At 28.5% G+C, this 19,157-nt stretch overlaps 1 protein-coding gene across 3 annotated transcripts in view; it reads left to right on the forward strand.

The window, feature by feature from the left end:
• Positions 1–13,948, forward strand: part of LOC111631883 (TBC domain-containing protein kinase-like protein) — a 22,985-nt gene extending 9,037 nt beyond the window's left edge. The window contains exons 4-18 of one of the 3 annotated variants that reach the window (XM_023376219.1): positions 1,004–1,133; positions 1,203–1,302; positions 7,345–7,397; positions 7,484–7,577; positions 7,656–7,790; positions 7,912–7,974; positions 8,049–8,226; positions 8,302–8,385; positions 8,469–8,554; positions 9,908–9,944; positions 10,018–10,179; positions 10,386–10,531; positions 10,597–10,760; positions 12,152–12,314; positions 12,389–13,948. In XM_023376219.1, coding sequence (XP_023231987.1) covers positions 1,004–1,133; positions 1,203–1,302; positions 7,345–7,397; positions 7,484–7,577; positions 7,656–7,790; positions 7,912–7,974; positions 8,049–8,226; positions 8,302–8,385; positions 8,469–8,554; positions 9,908–9,944; positions 10,018–10,179; positions 10,386–10,531; positions 10,597–10,760; positions 12,152–12,314; positions 12,389–12,499 — 1,706 coding nt within the window. In that variant the 3' untranslated portion in view covers positions 12,500–13,948. The remainder of the gene's footprint in view (positions 1–1,003; positions 1,134–1,202; positions 1,303–7,344; positions 7,398–7,483; positions 7,578–7,655; positions 7,791–7,911; positions 7,975–8,048; positions 8,227–8,301; positions 8,386–8,468; positions 8,555–9,907; positions 9,945–10,017; positions 10,180–10,385; positions 10,532–10,596; positions 10,761–12,151; positions 12,315–12,388) is intronic. The other 2 variants (XM_023376218.1, XM_023376217.1) reach the window with 2 other exon arrangements.
• The last annotated feature ends 5,209 nt before the right edge of the window (positions 13,949–19,157 follow it).

Below are 19,157 nucleotides of genomic sequence, written 5' to 3' on the forward strand. Positions count from 1 at the left end.
GCTTAATTTTCTAATTTTTAACGATACAATAGCGATGATTATTATTTTAAAAAATTTTTGTTAGGCTTAACATCGATGAAAATTCAACGCAAAGTAGGTTAATAGCGATATACTAATTACATGGGATATAATAATATACTACACTAATAATAGATTTTTTCATACTTTTCGGTTATCCGACTTTTCAATTATCCGACCAACCCCAGTCCCCAATTAGGTCAGATAATCGAGGCTCTACTGTAACTCTTGAGGAGGCAAACTTGGGAGGACAACTGACTTGATTTGTCATTGCTCTCCCTTGTTATTTGGATTCCTTCTGGGTTTTTCTATGAGGTCATGAGTCTGTTGTTAAGGGCCTGGCATCCAATACTGGAAATTTATCAAAAGTTCCAGGTGACACACTAAGGACTAGATGGATCATCCTCAACAAGGAACCAAATCCGTGGGAAATAATTTTTATGGATGTTTGGATTTTAGCCTAACTTTTGATAAAATGATTGAAGTTAGACGATTGAATTCCCAAATAATTAAAATTTAAAATAACACTTTATTGAGGGTCTGTTCATCCCNTCCGACCAACCCCAGTCCCCAATTAGGTCAGATAATCGAGGCTCTACTGTAACTCTTGAGGAGGCAAACTTGGGAGGACAACTGACTTGATTTGTCATCGCTCTCCCTTGTTATTTGGGTTCCTTCTGGGTTTTTCTATGAGATCATGAGTCTGTTGTTAAGGGCCTGGCATCCAATACTGGAAATTTATCAAAAGTTCCAGGTGACACACTAAGGACTATATGGATCATCCTCAACAAGGAACCAAATCCGTGGGAAATAATTTTTATGGATGTTTGGATTTTAGCCTAACTTTTGATAAAATGATTGAAGTTAGACGATTGAATTCCCAAATAATTAAAATTTAAAATAACACTTTATTGAGGGTCTGTTCATCCCNACAGTTTATTATTAACAAACTGCTTATTATAATCAAAATGAATTTTTTATTTAGACGATCACTTAGCATATCGTCCATTAGAAGAAGTGTATTATCTATGGCAACTTGCTGGAGGTGATGTCGAAGCTGAATTTCGTAAGCAAGGATTAATTAAAGCAAAGCCACCTATATGTTCTTTACCAAAGTAAATAATCACTATATCAACAAAATGCATAATGTATATTATTTTAAGCAAAAATGCAATATTTTTTAGATTAGTCTTAGAAGAAGGAGAAGAATTTGGTCAAAAGAAAGATAGAGGAATGCTGCTAAATGACACATTCATTATACTACGATTAGATACATTACGACAGGTAATTAGATTATTCAGAAGAAATCTAAATTTTGAAGATTATAATTTTGTATGAATATTCAAAAGATCAAAATTTTGAATATTAGTTCAATATTTAAATTAAAAAAAAATGGAATATAACTTATACATTGCTAGTGAAATTAATATTTATTGTCTTGAGTTATATGCTTTTCCATAAGAGTGTAGATTTTAAGACATCGATAAGCATAATTGTTCTATATATTTGTTATAAAGAATTCATTAATAAACAGATTTCTTAAAAATTATAAATGAAGAAATCCATATATTTTGAACTAACTGAAGAGATAGATCACAAAAAATCACACGTTTAAACTCTAGCAATGAATTTAATAAAATAAGAATATTTTAAACCAGTTTCACTGACCTTCTTCAGCTACAATAGAACAAAAAATAGAACATGAATACAAAAATTTCAAAACAAGAATTCTAAAAATAAATAAATAAAGAAATGAAATAAAAATAAAAAGTAAAAATAAATGAATAAATATCTCATAATAAAATAAAATTAAATTTCATAAATGGACCACCATGCATTAGACCAGTGTTCCGCAACCTTTTTCTACTTGCGGCACACCCATGATTCAACACGACACCAAAATATTATTTTCCTCAAAAACGTATGATATGATACTATTAATAGAATTACATAATGCCACTAACCTATTATTATTGTAATTAAACAGATACCAACACCTGTTAGCAAATTTTCTTTACATATAATTTATTAGAATACATAAAAATGGGTGGCTTGTAATAAAGAATAAACAAACATCATCTTATTTCATCAGTGCTGCGGCAGAGAATGAAATACATACAAATGATAACATAAGAAACACAACAACATACATACATAAGAACATACAGCATACATACATAAGAAACACAACAAGTGCAATAAAAATATATAAATAAAATTTGAAATTAACAGAATATGTAAAAGTTCACGTCACACCTTTCACCATGTGACGGCACATCAGTGTGCCGCGGCACACCGGTTGCGGAACACTGCATTAGACAAGTTGTCTGCATCTGTATGGTTGATGCACATGGACATTTTTATGAGCCTTATAAATCTCCAGTTTCTCTAGATATCCCATAGTGTGCATATTACATGTAGGTCTGATGATGGTTGCCTGGTCCCAGTTTACTTGTATGTCTTGATGTTGCGAGTAAGCTGCCAGTGTCATATTATTGAGATTTTTTCTAATTGCATACTTACGTTCCTTGAGTCGTTGTAAATTATGCATGGTGGCACCCACATAGACAAGTTTTGATTTGAAACATTGGTTGATTATTGGGATGGATTAAATCCCTGCTGTTGAATTACAGTTATATGGTTTCTTATCATTCCTTAGAATTACAGAATTACAGAATGCTGTTGAATTACAGAATGGTTTCTTATCATTCCTTAGAATTCTAAAAATTGTTGGGTTGTGTTGATATACTATCACAACATTATTAGCCCTGGCTGCTTGAAGAAGTCTGTTGTTTAAATATTTGAATAGTAGAAATATTGATTTAGGATACATTTTAGGATCCTTAGAATTCTAAAAATTGTTGGGTTGTGTTGATATACTATTTTAAGACCAATACTGGTATCAATATTTTTGTGGTATAAGGACATCCCTAATTATGGTATAATTAGATTATATTTATCATATATAACTCAAGTCTATTTGATTGCAAAAATATACATTTTGAATTTTCAGATGGACTAAAGCAATATGAAAACAAAATTATAAGAAAATTAATAATCAAATAATATTTAAACTTCAAACTTTCGTATATAAATCATATCTTCATCTAAGAAACAAATGAAAATTTATATAGATTTAATTAAATCTATATAAATTTATACAGCAAAGAAATAAACTAAGATCCAGACAAAAAAAAAGTATGAAAATTTATATAGATTTAATTAAATCTATATAAATTTTCATACATTTTTTTTTCAGTACAGTTTATTTCTTTGCTGTTTATAGAGGTATGTTCCATGATCTAGGTTAATGGTTCCCAAACTGCAGCCCCTGGGCAAAATCTGACCTATGGCACACATTAATCCAACTTACAAACATATTTGACACATCACTTATAAATGAAAGAAATAGGCCTACTTTTGGTATATATAGAATATACAAAGTGTTTGTGGCCTGTCTACTTACAACTTATGTCAAATTTGGCCCATCTATTGAAAAGTTTGGGTATCACTGCTGTAGGTTATTAATAAAATTAATCACTTAGTTATTTCACAAATATTACTTTATTTTTATAAGTTGTTATTAAATAAAATTTTAAGCTGTTTAATTAAGTAAATATAGAATAGATAATGTTTAAATTTTCTGAGCTACATATAGGGTTTGAAAAATTAAAATGTATTTTAACATAATTTCCTTATTAAATTTACATATAATTTGTATATAATACCATTATGGAATTATGTTTTATGATTTAAAAATTATAAATAACCTAATATCTATTCATAAAAATTAATAAATAATGAATTAATTAATTTTTTTATTGACTTATGATCCCAAACAAGGAACCCNCCTCAAAAACGTATGATATGATACTATTAATAGAATTACATAATGCCACTAACCTATTATTATTGTTATTAAACAGACACCAACACCTGTGAGCAAATTTTCTTTACATATAATTTATTAGAATACATAAAAATGGGTGGCTTGTAATAAAGAATAAACAAACATCATCTTATTTCATCAGTGCTGCGGCAGAGAATGAAATACATACAAATGATAACATAAGAAACACAACAACATACATACATAAGAACATACAGCATACATACATAAGAAACACAACAAGTGTAATAAAAATATATAAATAAAATTTGAAATTAACAGAATATGTAAAAGTTCACGTCACACCTTTCACCATGTGACGGCACATCAGTGTGCCGCGGCACACCGGTTGCGGAACACTGCATTAGACAAGTTGTCTGCATCTGTATGGTTGATGCACATGGACATTTTTATGAGCCTTATAAATCTCCAGTTTCTCTAGATATCCCATAGTGTGCATATTACATGTAGGTCTGATGATGGTTGCCTGGTCCCAGTTTACTTGTATGTCTTGATGTTGCGAGTAAGCTGCCAGTGTCATATTATTGAGATTTTTTCTAATTGCATACTTACGTTCCTTGAGTCGTTGTAAATTATGCATGGTGGCACCCACATAGACAAGTTTTGATTTGAAACATTGGTTGATTATTGGGATGGATTAAATCCCTGCTGTTGAATTACAGTTATATGGTTTCTTATCATTCCTTAGAATTACAGAATTACAGAATGCTGTTGAATTACAGAATGGTTTCTTATCATTCCTTAGAATTCTAAAAATTGTTGGGTTGTGTTGATATACTATCACAACATTATTAGCCCTGGCTGCTTGAAGAAGTCTGTTGTTTAAATATTTGAATAGTAGAAATATTGATTTAGGATACATTTTTAAGTAATAATTTGAAGTTTATGTAATATTTCTGAATAATCTGTAATATTAAATTATTTTTATAATTGTAATATTAAATTGTTTTTATTGAGGAAAAAGGAGTTAACCAAAATGCAAATTAAATAATTCAATTTATATGAAGATATATCATCTGATTTTTGAAACATTGAGATTTGGTATAGAAAATAGGTTGTTTAGCAAACTTTAATATTTAAGAATAATATACAAGAAGTGAATCAAATTGCATCACAATTAAAAAACGAAATTCAGTGCATTTATTTAATGTAAATTAATTAGAAATTTATACCAAAAATTAGTAGTTGATGTAAAAATACACATTAAATGTAAACTTAATGGAAATCATAAATTAAAATGTAAGATATTTGTCATTTTACTGCGTATTTTGAGAGTACAGTAGCAATGAATAGTACACGAAATTATATCTTTTCCTAGACGATTTTTATTATAGTTCTTATCTAAACTTGTATTAAAAATTAGACTCCTTTACTAGAATAGTGGTTTTTTTTGTGTATGTTAATGTAAAAGAATGGAGCCAGAAATGGAAAAGGACAAACTTTTATTATAATGGTTGTAGAAACAAAATGATACTAAATGGGAATTATAAATGTGAATAACTTATATTCTCTATTGTCTATGGTCTCATGGTTTCAGCTAAATAAAAATAAATTGTCTTATGGTGTCAGCTTTACTTGATAGAGAAATAGAATTATCTTTAGAAGAAAAAAAATTTTTCTTTAGTTATAACAGTAAAATGATTAAAATAAAATAACTTACTGGAATGTAATTAAAATAAAATAATCAAACCACCTTACTATTTCCAGCAACGTATTTAATAAATTAAAAACGTTTTCGACTATATTTAATAGTCTTCATCAGTTACGAACTTTAAAACGGAAAACGAACGTAAAATAGAATGTAAGCTATACAACGGTTTAAAAATTAAAATTAATTACGTAAAACGTAAATAAAACATAAAATAAATAAAATATTAAGAAATTAATCGTGGTAACGAATGAAATTAAATTAAAAAATAAAAATTAATCGTCATGGTAAAAAGATTTCCATGCGCAGGATAGACTTTCTGCGTCTCTATGGTTGNTTTTTTTTAAGATATTTCAAATTTTATTTGATTTTTTTAAACTTTCAAAATATTCTATGCTGGAATGATTTAAAAATATTAAGATACTTAAAAATCTATCACTATAAGATTTTGTACTGAAAATCTTAGAACTATTAATACTAAGAAAAGTACTTGAGCTATTAAAAATTGTTTAATTTATTTTTATTTTTTTATCATCTACAAGATGCAATACTATAAGGGTTTATATTTATTTAAAGATATTTTAGATAAACATCAAATTAATTAGTCACAATTCAATTACTCAGACATCTTACAGAGAACAAGGTCTTTTTCTAGCTAAAACCTGTAGTGAGTTTATAGGTTTTCATATATATGTAGATGCTTTATTACAAATACTATATTGATTATGTATTTATTTACATCTCATTATTGTATTTGAATTATAGCATATTTATTCTGTATTTTGATAGGTTAGAATTGTTTAATACAATTACCTGATAGCAAGGAATAAAAAATTGTGAAGATAAATAATTTTTAATATCAATATTATTTTGAATAATAACTAAATATAATTATATATACCTACATGTCTGTTAATTATGTTAAAATATATTTCATGCTTCATGTTAAGAAACTTTTCTAGTTAATTTTTAATTATTATCAACTGCTTCCTTCACAATGGCAGATAAGTTATGATTATATTCTAGAAAATGCTAATGTTCTGGATTTTTTTCTGTAGAAACAAAATAGTTGAAAACTAATTACCTTATTACTTTGAATTTAAAAACTTTTTATTCCAATTTTTAAGACATAAAATTAGGGTGCAACTTAAATTCACAGCAAATATTTTAACTTCTTATTTCTGCCAATTTCCCACTCCCCAACAATTGGGCCTTTGTTTTACACTCTATGTATGCACATAGTATTACGATTGTTGATAGCAGTTTATTTGGTGGTTACATGTTTGCACTTTTTTGATTTAATCCAGTTGCTGTTTGATAGCAGCTGTATAGAATTGAATTTTAAATTTTTTTATTACTCATTCTCACTAATAATGGAAAAATGGTTTACATATGATGCTGAATTCAAAAGAAAAGTTATATTGTGCACCAAAGAAATTGGAAATCATGCAGCTGGTAAAAGATTTACACTGATGAAAAGAATGTGAATCATTGGAGAGCTATGAAGGAAAAATTATTTAAGCATAAAAAAGACAGAAAATTATTCTCGGGACCTAAAAAAGAAAGATATCCTGCAATTGATGCAAATCATATATATAAAATCATTTTTATTTTTTATTTTTTCCAATTTTGAATTCCTACTTTGGCTTAAATTTGAGGGTGGCTTATATTTGAAGTAATATGGTATCTTAAATTTTAGTATTATTTTTATTTAATATATATATATATATAATTGTAATATTCATAATTTATTTTGAAATATTTTTAGAGATTGAAGGATATAGATCCAGGTATATATTATCCGTTAATTATGGAAAATGGGTATGTTAATTTTTAAGTTACTTAAGAATGATGATATATAAATACTACCTATTACAATTTTTAATATTTATTATATATTTGTGTAGGCCTCAAACATTAACAAATACTAATAGCAGTACTGAATTTAAAGATACAGTCAGTCTTCCATTAGTAATAAGAGAAAAAGATATTGAATATCAGGTGAGAATAATTAATAAATAATTTTAAAATTATTTTAGAATACAGATATACAATATATAATATTTTAATGTTTTATAGTTGCATCGAATTATTCTGTATTCTCGTTTGCTAGAAGCATATCCATATAAACGTTCTCAGATAATTAGGGAAGCCAGAACAGATATTCCTCCACTTTATCGTGCTCATATTTGGGCAGCTCTACTTGAAATTGAAGTATGTTTAATATATTTAATGTAATATTTAAATTCATAATTTAAAATGATATACAAATTTTAATAAAAATATTTTATCTTACATAATATTTATCTATTATGTTTCTAATTTTATACTGTAGGGAGATGTTCAAGGAGATTATGATGCTATTGATAAAGAAACTCCAACAGCTACAGACAGACAGGTTAATTTCAAAAGTAAAATTGTTTACATATGTATTTATTTAGAAATCTTAAAATCTCTTATTTATCAATACAGATTGAAGTAGATATTCCTCGATGTCATCAGTATAATGAATTATTGTCATCACCAACTGGGCATTCAAAATTCAAAAGGATTCTAAAGGCTTGGGTAGTTAGCCATCCTCAATATGTTTATTGGCAAGGATTAGATTCTCTATGTGCACCATTCTTGTATTTAAATTTTAATAATGAAGGTATAAAATAAAATATTAATGTAAAAATAATATATAAAATTTAGATTTTATAAAAATTTTTCAGTTTACTTTTAGCTTTAGCATATGCTTGTCTATCAGCTTTCATTCCTAAGTATTTAAACAATTTTTTTCTGAAAGACAATTCCCCTGTGATACAAGGTTAAAATTTTTATTATTTTAACATTTTGAATTAATATTTGCTAAATTATATTAATAATGTGTTTAATATTTTACATTTACAGAATATTTAACTGTGTTTTCTCATCTTATTGCATTCCATGATCCAGAACTTACTAATCATATGAACAGTATTGGATTCATTCCAGAGGTATAAAATTTAAAAATAAACTTAACAATGTTTTTAAATTTTAAAACATATAATTATTACTACAGAAATTAAAGTTTTCAGACATTTAACAAAGTAGCTAGGAAACTCAAATTATAGTGTAAAAAATTAAATTCAGATGAAAATGAATTTCAAGATATTTTTAAAATTAATATTAAATACTGTATTTATAAAAAAATTGTATTTACTTCCACAATAAGGATATTTCTAAACTTTCTCATGTATTTTAGTTATTTAAAAATACAGATATGCATGGTTTAACAATGTAGCCAAACAACTTTGTTGTTAAATGAAAATCAGTGTGTACTTAAATAAACCTTATATGGTATAATCTACTACTGATAAAGCTATAAGTGATAAGTATTTATGTATCTAAACAGAAAATAATGCAGTATAAAAGGTAGAAAGTTTAAAAATATAAAAAGTTGTTGGGCTGCAATTTGAAAAACTTTTGTCCATCTTTCCTTAATCTCAAGAATGAAATTAGATAGATGAAATCTGAGAGCAGATATGGAAACCTTAGGGGCAGGAGGCCCCAGTTAACTATATATGAACTTCTGATGTAAACTGGAAGTCATGTTATTTCAATTCAAAACTTTTCTCCTGAAAGCAGTTAATAAATGACTGGCATGACTGTTGTTAAAGGGAAAGTATGACATACAAGGGCAAGACACTACAGTACTAATTTGAAGTGGAGAGAATATATTTTAAATTAAATAAATTAAAATATGATTAAAAATTGCAGCCCAGCATCGTGACAATATCACAATAAATAATTGCTCATTACATTTTAACTTTTCTGTTAGAAACTAAGATATAAATACATATTCATAATTCATTTACACAATAATATATTTGTTTTTCATAAATTTTCCGAAAATACTTAATTTCATAAACTTTTTGACACAATGTACTTTTACATGACTTGTTGCATTGGAGATTTGTTTACATATTTAATACATTGTGCAATGCCATCCCTTTTACATGGCATTAAGGCAGCTATGAATTTTTCAGCTCTATTATGGACCTTTTATGGGACCTCTGTATATGTTGTCTGTCATTAAACAGAGCATAATTAATGATGATAGGTAGTATATATACATTACATCTTTAATGTTAATAATATATATAGTTTTACTGACACACTATGAGAAACTTAAGCATAAAGAAGTTGAAAAGTACTGTTGTCCAAATCTCTGAAATGAACATATCATTAGCAAGAATTAATCTTCTACAATAGATACTGTATATGCTAGAACATTTTATTTTGAAATGTTTTTGAACATAGGCTATATTAGATTTTCAATATCTAATGAGTTGTATTTTTAATTTTAGCTTTATGCCATTCCATGGTTTCTTACAATGTACACACGTAAGTATGCATTAATCTAGCTTCTTACTATATTATAATATAAAAATTCTTTCTCATGTATTATTTACAATAGATGTATTTCCACTTCACAAAATATTTCATTTATGGGATACATTGCTCTTGGGAAGTGCTTCATTTCCTCTCTTTATTGGTGTTGCCATTCTTCAACAACTGAGAGCGAATTTGCTTTCTTTTGGTTTTAATGAGTGCATTCTGATGTTTTCTGATATGCCTGGTAAGTTTCTCATATAATTGTATGTTTCATTTGAACAATTAAATTAGTTGTTAAACTTGATTTTAATCAGAAAACAATTCACTTTCTCTTATGTTGAATTAATTTTCTCTTATTCTGTTATTAATTTATTATTGTAAAAATATAATTTTTTTACAATAAAATAAATTTAACTTCATAATTATCTTTTAATAATTATTTTTTTTTAGAAATTGATATTCAGCATTGTGTACAAGATTCCATCAGAATGTATTGTAGTACACCAAAAAGCATTACATACAGAGAATATGAAAAGCTAACCAATAAACAGAAATGGAAGAAAACTCAGGAAGAAACATCATTACATCCAGAATTGGTAAGTTTAATTTAAATCAATAAATATTTTAATTTGCATTAATAATAATTAAAAATATTTTTAAGGAAATGTGTCCGGTTCCATTAAATGTATTGAAAGCAGAATTATGTCCAAGGATTTCTGCTGAAGATCTTTTAGATTTATTAGACTTTCATTTAAAAGATGATATAAGACCACGTTCAAAAGTTAAAGTTAAATTACTTTTAATTGATGTGCGAATTCCTGAAGAGTATCCTTTTAATATTTTGAGGTTTTTATAAGATTACATGTTTGTGTATATACATACAATAATACAGATACATAATATATACATAATAATAGTCATTCCATGTTTGTGTATATACATACAATAATACAGATACATAACATATACATAATAATAGTCATTCCTATGAACTTAAGTGTTAAAAAACATTATTTATTAACTAGAAATTCTCCTGTCAAGCATGATGGAATATTTTTTATGAGAAAGTAGAGATTGAAGAATTGAGAAGAGCTTCAAGTCAAGCTTGATTTTCTACAGCCCTTGACAAAACCATTCTTACTCAATGTTGTTCAAGTTGGACTTCACAACCTTCAGGGATCTCAGTTGTTGTTATTCTTTTACATCTAGAATTTAAATGACCGATTTTACTCTTATGCTTTTCCCTTGGCATTTTTTTATCAACAAAATAGCTAATCCTTTTAATTTCACATAGATAAAACAAAGATGAATTGTACCTACATTAATTAGATGAGTGATAACTTAATAATGGGCTCGCTAGATTGTTACTTCCAATTGGATAATAGAACATCATGTGGTCACTATGGAAAGATTTAAATAAAAAATTTATTATAGAAGTGACATGATGCAGCTATCTTTTTTTAAGTTTAAATTTTAAATTTAAACTTAAGTTTAAAATACACCATTTGGCAAAATACAAGGGCTGTTTCTTTTTCAACATTCGATGGTCCATAAAACAAAGACAAATGTAAATAACAAAATAAATTTATTACCAAAAGTTATGTACAAACATGACAAATGCCTCAATCTTCACAGTGATTATGTAAAAAAGTAACCATGTTTGTATCTAACTTTTGGTAATAAATTTGTTTTGTTATTTACATTTGTCTTTGTTTTGTGGACCATTGAAAATTGAAAAAGAAACAGCCCTCGTATTTAAAAATGCAACTTAAGGGAAATTCTATCATCAAGCATAAACTAAATGAGGTCACTGCAATGTAAGTGCGATCACTGATCTGAAATCAATAAAACATTTATTCTATAGCTAATATTTCTGCAAAATAAGTAGCTTATACTTTTCAACAGAACATAAAACGAATGTAACTGAAATTTCATCTGGATTGGACAAAAATTGCAGGAGTTATAAAGAATTCACACACACACACACACACACACTGGCTTTTATATTGTTAATGATGTATTTTGAAACATACAAAACTTAAAATACAAAAAATTCAGGATAAAATTATCAAAGGTTACCACTTTATGTATTCTGAATCAACAATTTCAAATATTGACTACATGAATTAAAATGTTGTTACAAAAGTTACATGTAAGTTGTTATAATAATACAGTTTGGTTTAGTTATGCAGTTACTTTTCTTAATCAAAGAATAGTTTTGTGCGGGGTTCTATCCCAGAAAGCATTAATATTCCACATCATTCTGCTTTTGCCCCAGATGGAAGTTTATTGCAGATTCCTGAAGCTACAATTCTCACCAACCATAAAGGCAAACTGATTATTGTTGTTGGTAGCAGTTTGGGAAATTCTGTATCAAATGTAAGTATATAAAACTTAAACTTTCTATTTATATATATATATAACTAAAGTTAATTATCTATTTATTATTACAGTTTGCTAATCAACTAGTCAGATTAAGCTATCCTAGAGTGTGTATTCTTCATGGAGGTATAAATGTTCTGAGAACTACAGGTATTTTGACAGTGAGAACAGGAGAAATATAGAATTGTGCAGAATGTAAACAAAACAATATTTTTCTGCAATTTTATACCAAAGTGAAAATTTCTTTCATAAGGATATATTTTTATTGTCGCATATTCATATGTAACAATTTGATTTATTTAATAATTGTTGAAGTTTCTATCATGTTATTTTTCTAAACAAATTGAAAGATTGTTTTGTGAACAGAATGATCAATTTTACTACATTACATTTTATACAGAGAAATCATTTCATATCAAAGTCATTTCAGATCTACTCAATTTTTTTTTATTAACTACAATAATTCTGTTTTGCATTATATTTATTTTTGTAATTTTGATTATATGGTGTTTGTAAATTATTGACTAAAAAAAATCATCATTTTTATGCTACAAATTCCCATTATAAATTGTAAAAAAATATATGTAAAAAATGTGAATTGATATAAACTTAAGATCAACAACTATTAATTTCTTGTATGGATATATCATATCAATACTTAGAATATAAATTTTAAATTGGAGTTTTTTCAGAATATAAAAGTTACAATTCAACTGTATGATGGTGTAAAACTTACATTGTCAATATTTCAAAGTGGGTCAAAAGTCTCCATATGTAAGCAAAGGGGATTACAGTACTTTGTAACTTATGAATGACTACATTATAAAATATGCTCTGTACAGATGCCATTTAATTGAATGCACATACTATATGTCAGTAGATATATCCTTCCTGTGCATGGAAAATGTATGCTAACATATCTTCTGATGTCATACACACACACAAATCATAAATACATTCCTTGCATGATCAGTGTTTTACAGTTTCACTTGTACACTATGGCCTTCAAATGTCCCCAAGAATAACAAATTATGGCACCCAATCTAGTCACCTGGAAACTGCTTACCTAGCCTTATATGGAAACTTTTGACTCAATCAATCCTTCAGAACAAAACTTGTATATTTTTACAAGTTTGTATTTGTGTATTTAAAATTATAAAAGTAGAAAAACATGAAAAAAATGAATTGATTCAATAGAAAGTACAAATGGAACAGTTTTTAATGTGATATACAATATGTCATCTATAAAATCAATTTAATCATCGGTAATGTCTTAATTTCTACTATATTTTGTAAAGACATTTTTAATCTCAATAAAAATTACAAACAGAACCTCAAATTTGAATAGAGATTTAAAGAGAATTACAGTATTTTGTGTACTATTGCATGGAAAGAGTTTATTGTAAACTATCTATAATTATGCTTGTTAGTAATGATTATTGCAGAGACTGTAGATAGAAATATTAATTGAGGAAATCACATTTTGTCACAATGATCTTGCTATACATTGCATTAGGAAATAATTCACAACAGTGCCGTAACTAGGCAGGTGCAACAGGTGCACCCGCACAGGGCCCACTTGGAAGGGGGGCCCAAAATGCATGCATTTGTTTTATTATTTTTCCAAACCTAATTAATTAAGGGGCCTAAATGCAAATTCTTGCACAGGGCACAGGAATGGCTAGTTACGGCACTGATTCACAATGATAAATATGTCAGAAAAATATAAAAATCAACACAACAAACACCTAAAATACCAGCGAGAATATTACATACGAAGTGCGAACATAAGAAAAATTGCTGCAACATCTTCAACAGATCTTACAATACTGGTTCAAGGGATTGTGAATGCTCTGAATCAAACTAATTATACTAATTATTATATGCTTGTTTGTAATAATAAGTATTATTTCATTCAATTTTTGGTGCCCTGGCCTAATGCTTGCTTTGGCTTATGTCTATAACCATCACTGAAATCTTATATAATTCAAATTACCAGATATTTCTTTAATATATTTGAAATAGAATGTGGTTCCTGAAATTTCAAGAAATCAAACTTAAAATTTAAATGGAATTCTTAGGAAATTTTATTTTATTAAATGCCATAATATAGAACTGAAATAGAATAAATGATTAAATCATACATATTTGATAAACTGACACTTTTTTGTTTTTAATTTTTGACTCTCTCCATCCCGTGCACACTAAGAGGGTCCCTTTTTTCCCCATATCTCTTGTAGTTCAGCCAAGCCCAGAATGGGGTGAGGGGTAGTAGGGGATATGGAGCTTGACATTTCTGAGAGAACTCAATTTCTGGTCTTCTTGCTTGGATTTGATCACGAATCTCCAAAGCAATAGGCTGGCATTTACCACTCTAATCAAAATGAGTTCCCTTTTCACAGGACACTGAAGGAATGAATGAATAAGTTGTGGTGACCAACAGGAATAATTGATTTTTATAATTTTTCAGAACTGAGTTAATTTACTAATACATAAATCAAGCAAAAACCAACAAACATTCTACTTCTGATTATTGTATTAATCTGCACCAACTTTACTTCCCTTATCTGCAAAGAGGTCATTCAGATGAGATGTGTGCTGGTTACATACTTCACTGTATACTTGAATGGTATGCATACCTAACTATATTTGAATGGTATGCACATAATTTATTGTAAAAGTATACCTGACCTCCATATAACCACCAGATTGTATAAGTACACTTGATCACTACCAGTTTGAATCATGTCGACAAACAAATCTAAAGCAATTAAAGTGAGAGTATCGTCGTTAACTTTTTGTTAACCAATCTAAAGAAAAAATACACACTAGCCTCTACACCTCTAATTGCATTGTTTATATTATTTTTCCTTTAAAATTAAAGGAATTGAAAATATATAATTATGATTTGCATAATTACGAATAGATGAAGAAACAACTCTGAAATTTACGAACATACTCTGGTTATACCATAGAGTAGGTTCGTAAATTTTTTCCACACCCGACTCAAAAATATAGAATGCGGCCTTTCCTGATTTTCTTTTCTGAAATTTGTTTCTTAATCTATTTATCTTTTTCGCTACTTTCTTGATCATTACTTGGGTCTATTTCTTTTAATTTTTTCATTAATCTATTGTATGCAACAGCTCTTTTTTCCTTGTTATATATTGATTTGATACGCCAAAGACTATCGCTCTGGAGATCCAGGATAAAATCCAGACTAATCAAAAAACCTCAGGAATTTTTCGGGGTTAATCCATTCGGATATGTCGGGCCCCGGTCCGCCAACATCCGGCTGCCCCCATGTGGGCTTGGCCGAACTCAATGGGCTTGCTAAAAAGGTCCTCTTAGTGGCTCGGCGAAATTTTAAAAATGCCTAGGAATGGACGAAATGGTAATTGTTCAGGAATTTCCGTTTTGGAAGACATTTCATATAATTTTCTCATACAGTAAAAGCCTACATATAATCCAAAAGACGAAAAACATCTGAAATCTGCGAACGTTTTCATGGACAAATTGTGCCGATTGATTTTATCTGAAATATGTTTTATTGGTTTCAGAGTAAACTGAATTATTATTGAAACAAGTAGTTAGTCACCAGTATAACTTTTTTCTCCCAAAAATTAAATTATTTTACATGCAATACATCAAAATTTAGAGTAAATAATATCCGAATAAAGAAAAAACATTATTAATATTCGATAGAAATAAGCATTGTTTCTCGATGCAATAGTAACAAACTGTATTGTTAATCATTTTACCGTAATAATTTAAAAAATTAGACCGTGTTGAGAAACTTTGTGGAATTTTGTGAAATGCCGTAATAAAACATCGAAATTTATTGCATTGACTGACAAAAGTTATATACAGCAGATACTGTATATAATAAATGTGAAGTATTAATTCACTACACTTTATATTACACATTCACTGCACATATTTACTTGATTTAATTAATAATAATTAATACATGCGCATGCATTTATTTATATATCTATAGAATGTATCCAGTAAATGCCATATTCTATAGATAAATTCATCAGAACAGACATTATTATTATTTTCAACAAATATCATTTATTAGTAAATACCTTGTAGATTCCTATAAATATATTTTTAAGTTATAATAGCTGCAATTCAATGCTTTCTCTTAATCGTGTCTGTTACAGGTGCGATCATTCCCTTCTCAACCATTTTCCACATTTCTCTTTCATTAAAGCGGACAAATCTAGTTCTTCATGGCCAAGTTTTGAATTCAACATTCCCGAGGCCAAGTTTTGGTACCCGACGTTCGAACGGTTATGAAGGACGTTTGTGGGCTGAACTATAAAACTAGGCCTGTTAAGCCGTGCGCCAACAAAACATTCGAGGATCTAGCTGCCAAAATATAGACTGATAGATTCTGTTAAGCTCAGTGAAAAAAGTTCGAAATTTTCTCGCACAGATGAGATACGGACGCTTCGATCAACCAGAAAGTTTTGAAATTTGACCGATTACAAGACTTTTTGAGGCCATAGAACATGGTCAACACCCATCTCATAAGGTCAATATTAAGTACTTAGAATCAAAAGTCAATGGTTTAATCACTAAAATAGCCTTACTTTATAACTATCTCCTTCTCAAATTACTGGAGTAATCAAATAAAAACAAAACCTTTAAATACTAGTAACAGTACTTTAACGAAACTTCCGAACGCTTTTGGCCTCCTTTTTTAATTAACGAAGCAAAGGCTTACGTTGTGAGATATTCGAAATTTTAAAAATTGATTTTTCGATATATTATCGTTCTAACATTTCATTTTGGAATTCTGTTTCGTTAAAAACCCTGAGGCAGGCCTTTGTGAAGGCCGAAAACGTTCGGAAGTTTCGTTAAAGTACTGTTACTGGTATTTAAAGGTTTTGTTATTACTATTAGCTTATTTTAATAACAAACACAAAGAACTCCATCGTTTATGTTAAAAATTTACTCGGTTTAAAAAAAAGTTGTTTTGTGGTCATCCGGGATTAAGAGCCCTGGAGCTTAAGCTTCATTGTTTCATAGTAGATCCGTCCCCGCAATCTGCTTTCGGATGAAACAGCTCCTGTCCATGTAAAACAGGACTGTCCATTAATTGCGTGTACCAGTGGCGTGCCGTGACATTTGATGATAGGGAAGCTGTGTTTCTATAAGAAGCCGACATCCAGGGGCAATCAGTTAATTCTTTGTTTAAATGTATTTTTAATAAATTATTTATCTGGCGTACTTAATAAATAAACAAGTTCAATATAATTACCTCTGATATTAGATCCAATATATTCCCTATGCCCTCTAAATGCTAATTCTTGCTTTGATAAAAACATATATCTAAATAAATAGATGTTATATCTATTAACCGTAACTATCTCGTTATAATTTTCAATATTTATTTTATATTATTTACTAATGTTAAATTCTATTCCGCTTCGATTTCCAAATTGCTTCAAATACGAAAGAATCGACGATTTTTCGTGTTTTTTGCCAGCTAAATTGTCAAAGACATTCTTATTCCACACACTAATTTCATTCGAAAATAGTAGGCAAGCCAACAAAACAATTTTTGCATTTTTATGCATTTACGGAGCCATTTTATCGCGAAAATGTCGAACAAATTTTTTTATTATTGAATTGTTTACATTTAACTTAGGCATTGGCCTTTCTCTTTTAATAATGTTTTCTTTTTCATTATACGATCTCGAGCCAAAACTTTTTAAAAATAAATTTTCAATATCGCAATTACATTCCGAATCGCTAGCCACGATTTAAGAACTAAAATTTAAAATAAAATTATAAAAACTTACTCGGTGAAATAAAATGTGTGGTAAATATACATACCCAGTATAAAACCTTCTTCAATTGTACGAATATACTTTCAAAGAAAATTATGATTAAATATAACTTTGTAATAAAACGAACATAAAAATAACATAAAATATTCTTTACTCTTTAAATCTTAATCACTTAGTCAAATAGCTCCCTACGAGTGGAATCAGAGACGGTCCTGCTAGCTGTGCGATGTGTACTGTACATGCACGCGGGCTGCCAAATCCCGAGGGTGCCCATACCGGTCAATTTCAAATGCCCCTTTTGTCGCATCACTAATATACCTCAAAAGACGCGACAGGATTCTTGTAAATTTTAAACGTTTCTCACCATAGCTGTAAAAGTCCAAATATATTAAACTATATAGATTGTCCATCGTTTGTTTTCTAACTAATTCGTTTTAGGAGCAGGTGTTGTCCACGGAAATTTCCAAAATTTACAACTTTTCGGTCACTCTCGTTGAACTGGAAAAATGTCTGTCTTTATTACATCTATTATTTCGAAGAAATCAGTCCCACTGTACTCGGCCTCTCTCTCCAGATTGGTTCGGTTAGGCTTTTGTTTAAGTAAAATTCGGCTCTTTCATCAGGGTTTTGTTTACATCTCCAATTCTTTAATCGCTTAATTATTTAACTACTTCTTAAGTAGAAATAAGTCGAAACCGGTTACTTTGTACTCGAATATTTGTAGTCTCGGGTAAAAGTGGAAAGACAAATTTTTATGACAAACGGATACATAAATCGTAAATTTAAGGAAAATAAATTCTAGAGCTTTTTCTGTACCTCGTGCATCTCTCTCATTCATTAAATTTAGTTGTAAATTATGCTACCAAAGTAACGGTTAATTTTTTAACATTATACGAGAATTGTACACGTTTTTTTCTACATCCCCTTAAAGATGGGATGTACGAAATCGTAATATCACCGATTTAACATTGAAATCCGTGAGTAATATAAAATCGGAGAGCGGAATAAATATATCAAATATTTTAATGGATTTTTT

This window comes from Centruroides sculpturatus, unplaced genomic scaffold (assembly GCF_000671375.1).
Source record: "Centruroides sculpturatus isolate CEXI.00-Female unplaced genomic scaffold, Cexi_2.0 scaffold670, whole genome shotgun sequence".
Taxonomy (NCBI): Eukaryota; Metazoa; Arthropoda; class Arachnida; order Scorpiones; family Buthidae; genus Centruroides; species Centruroides sculpturatus.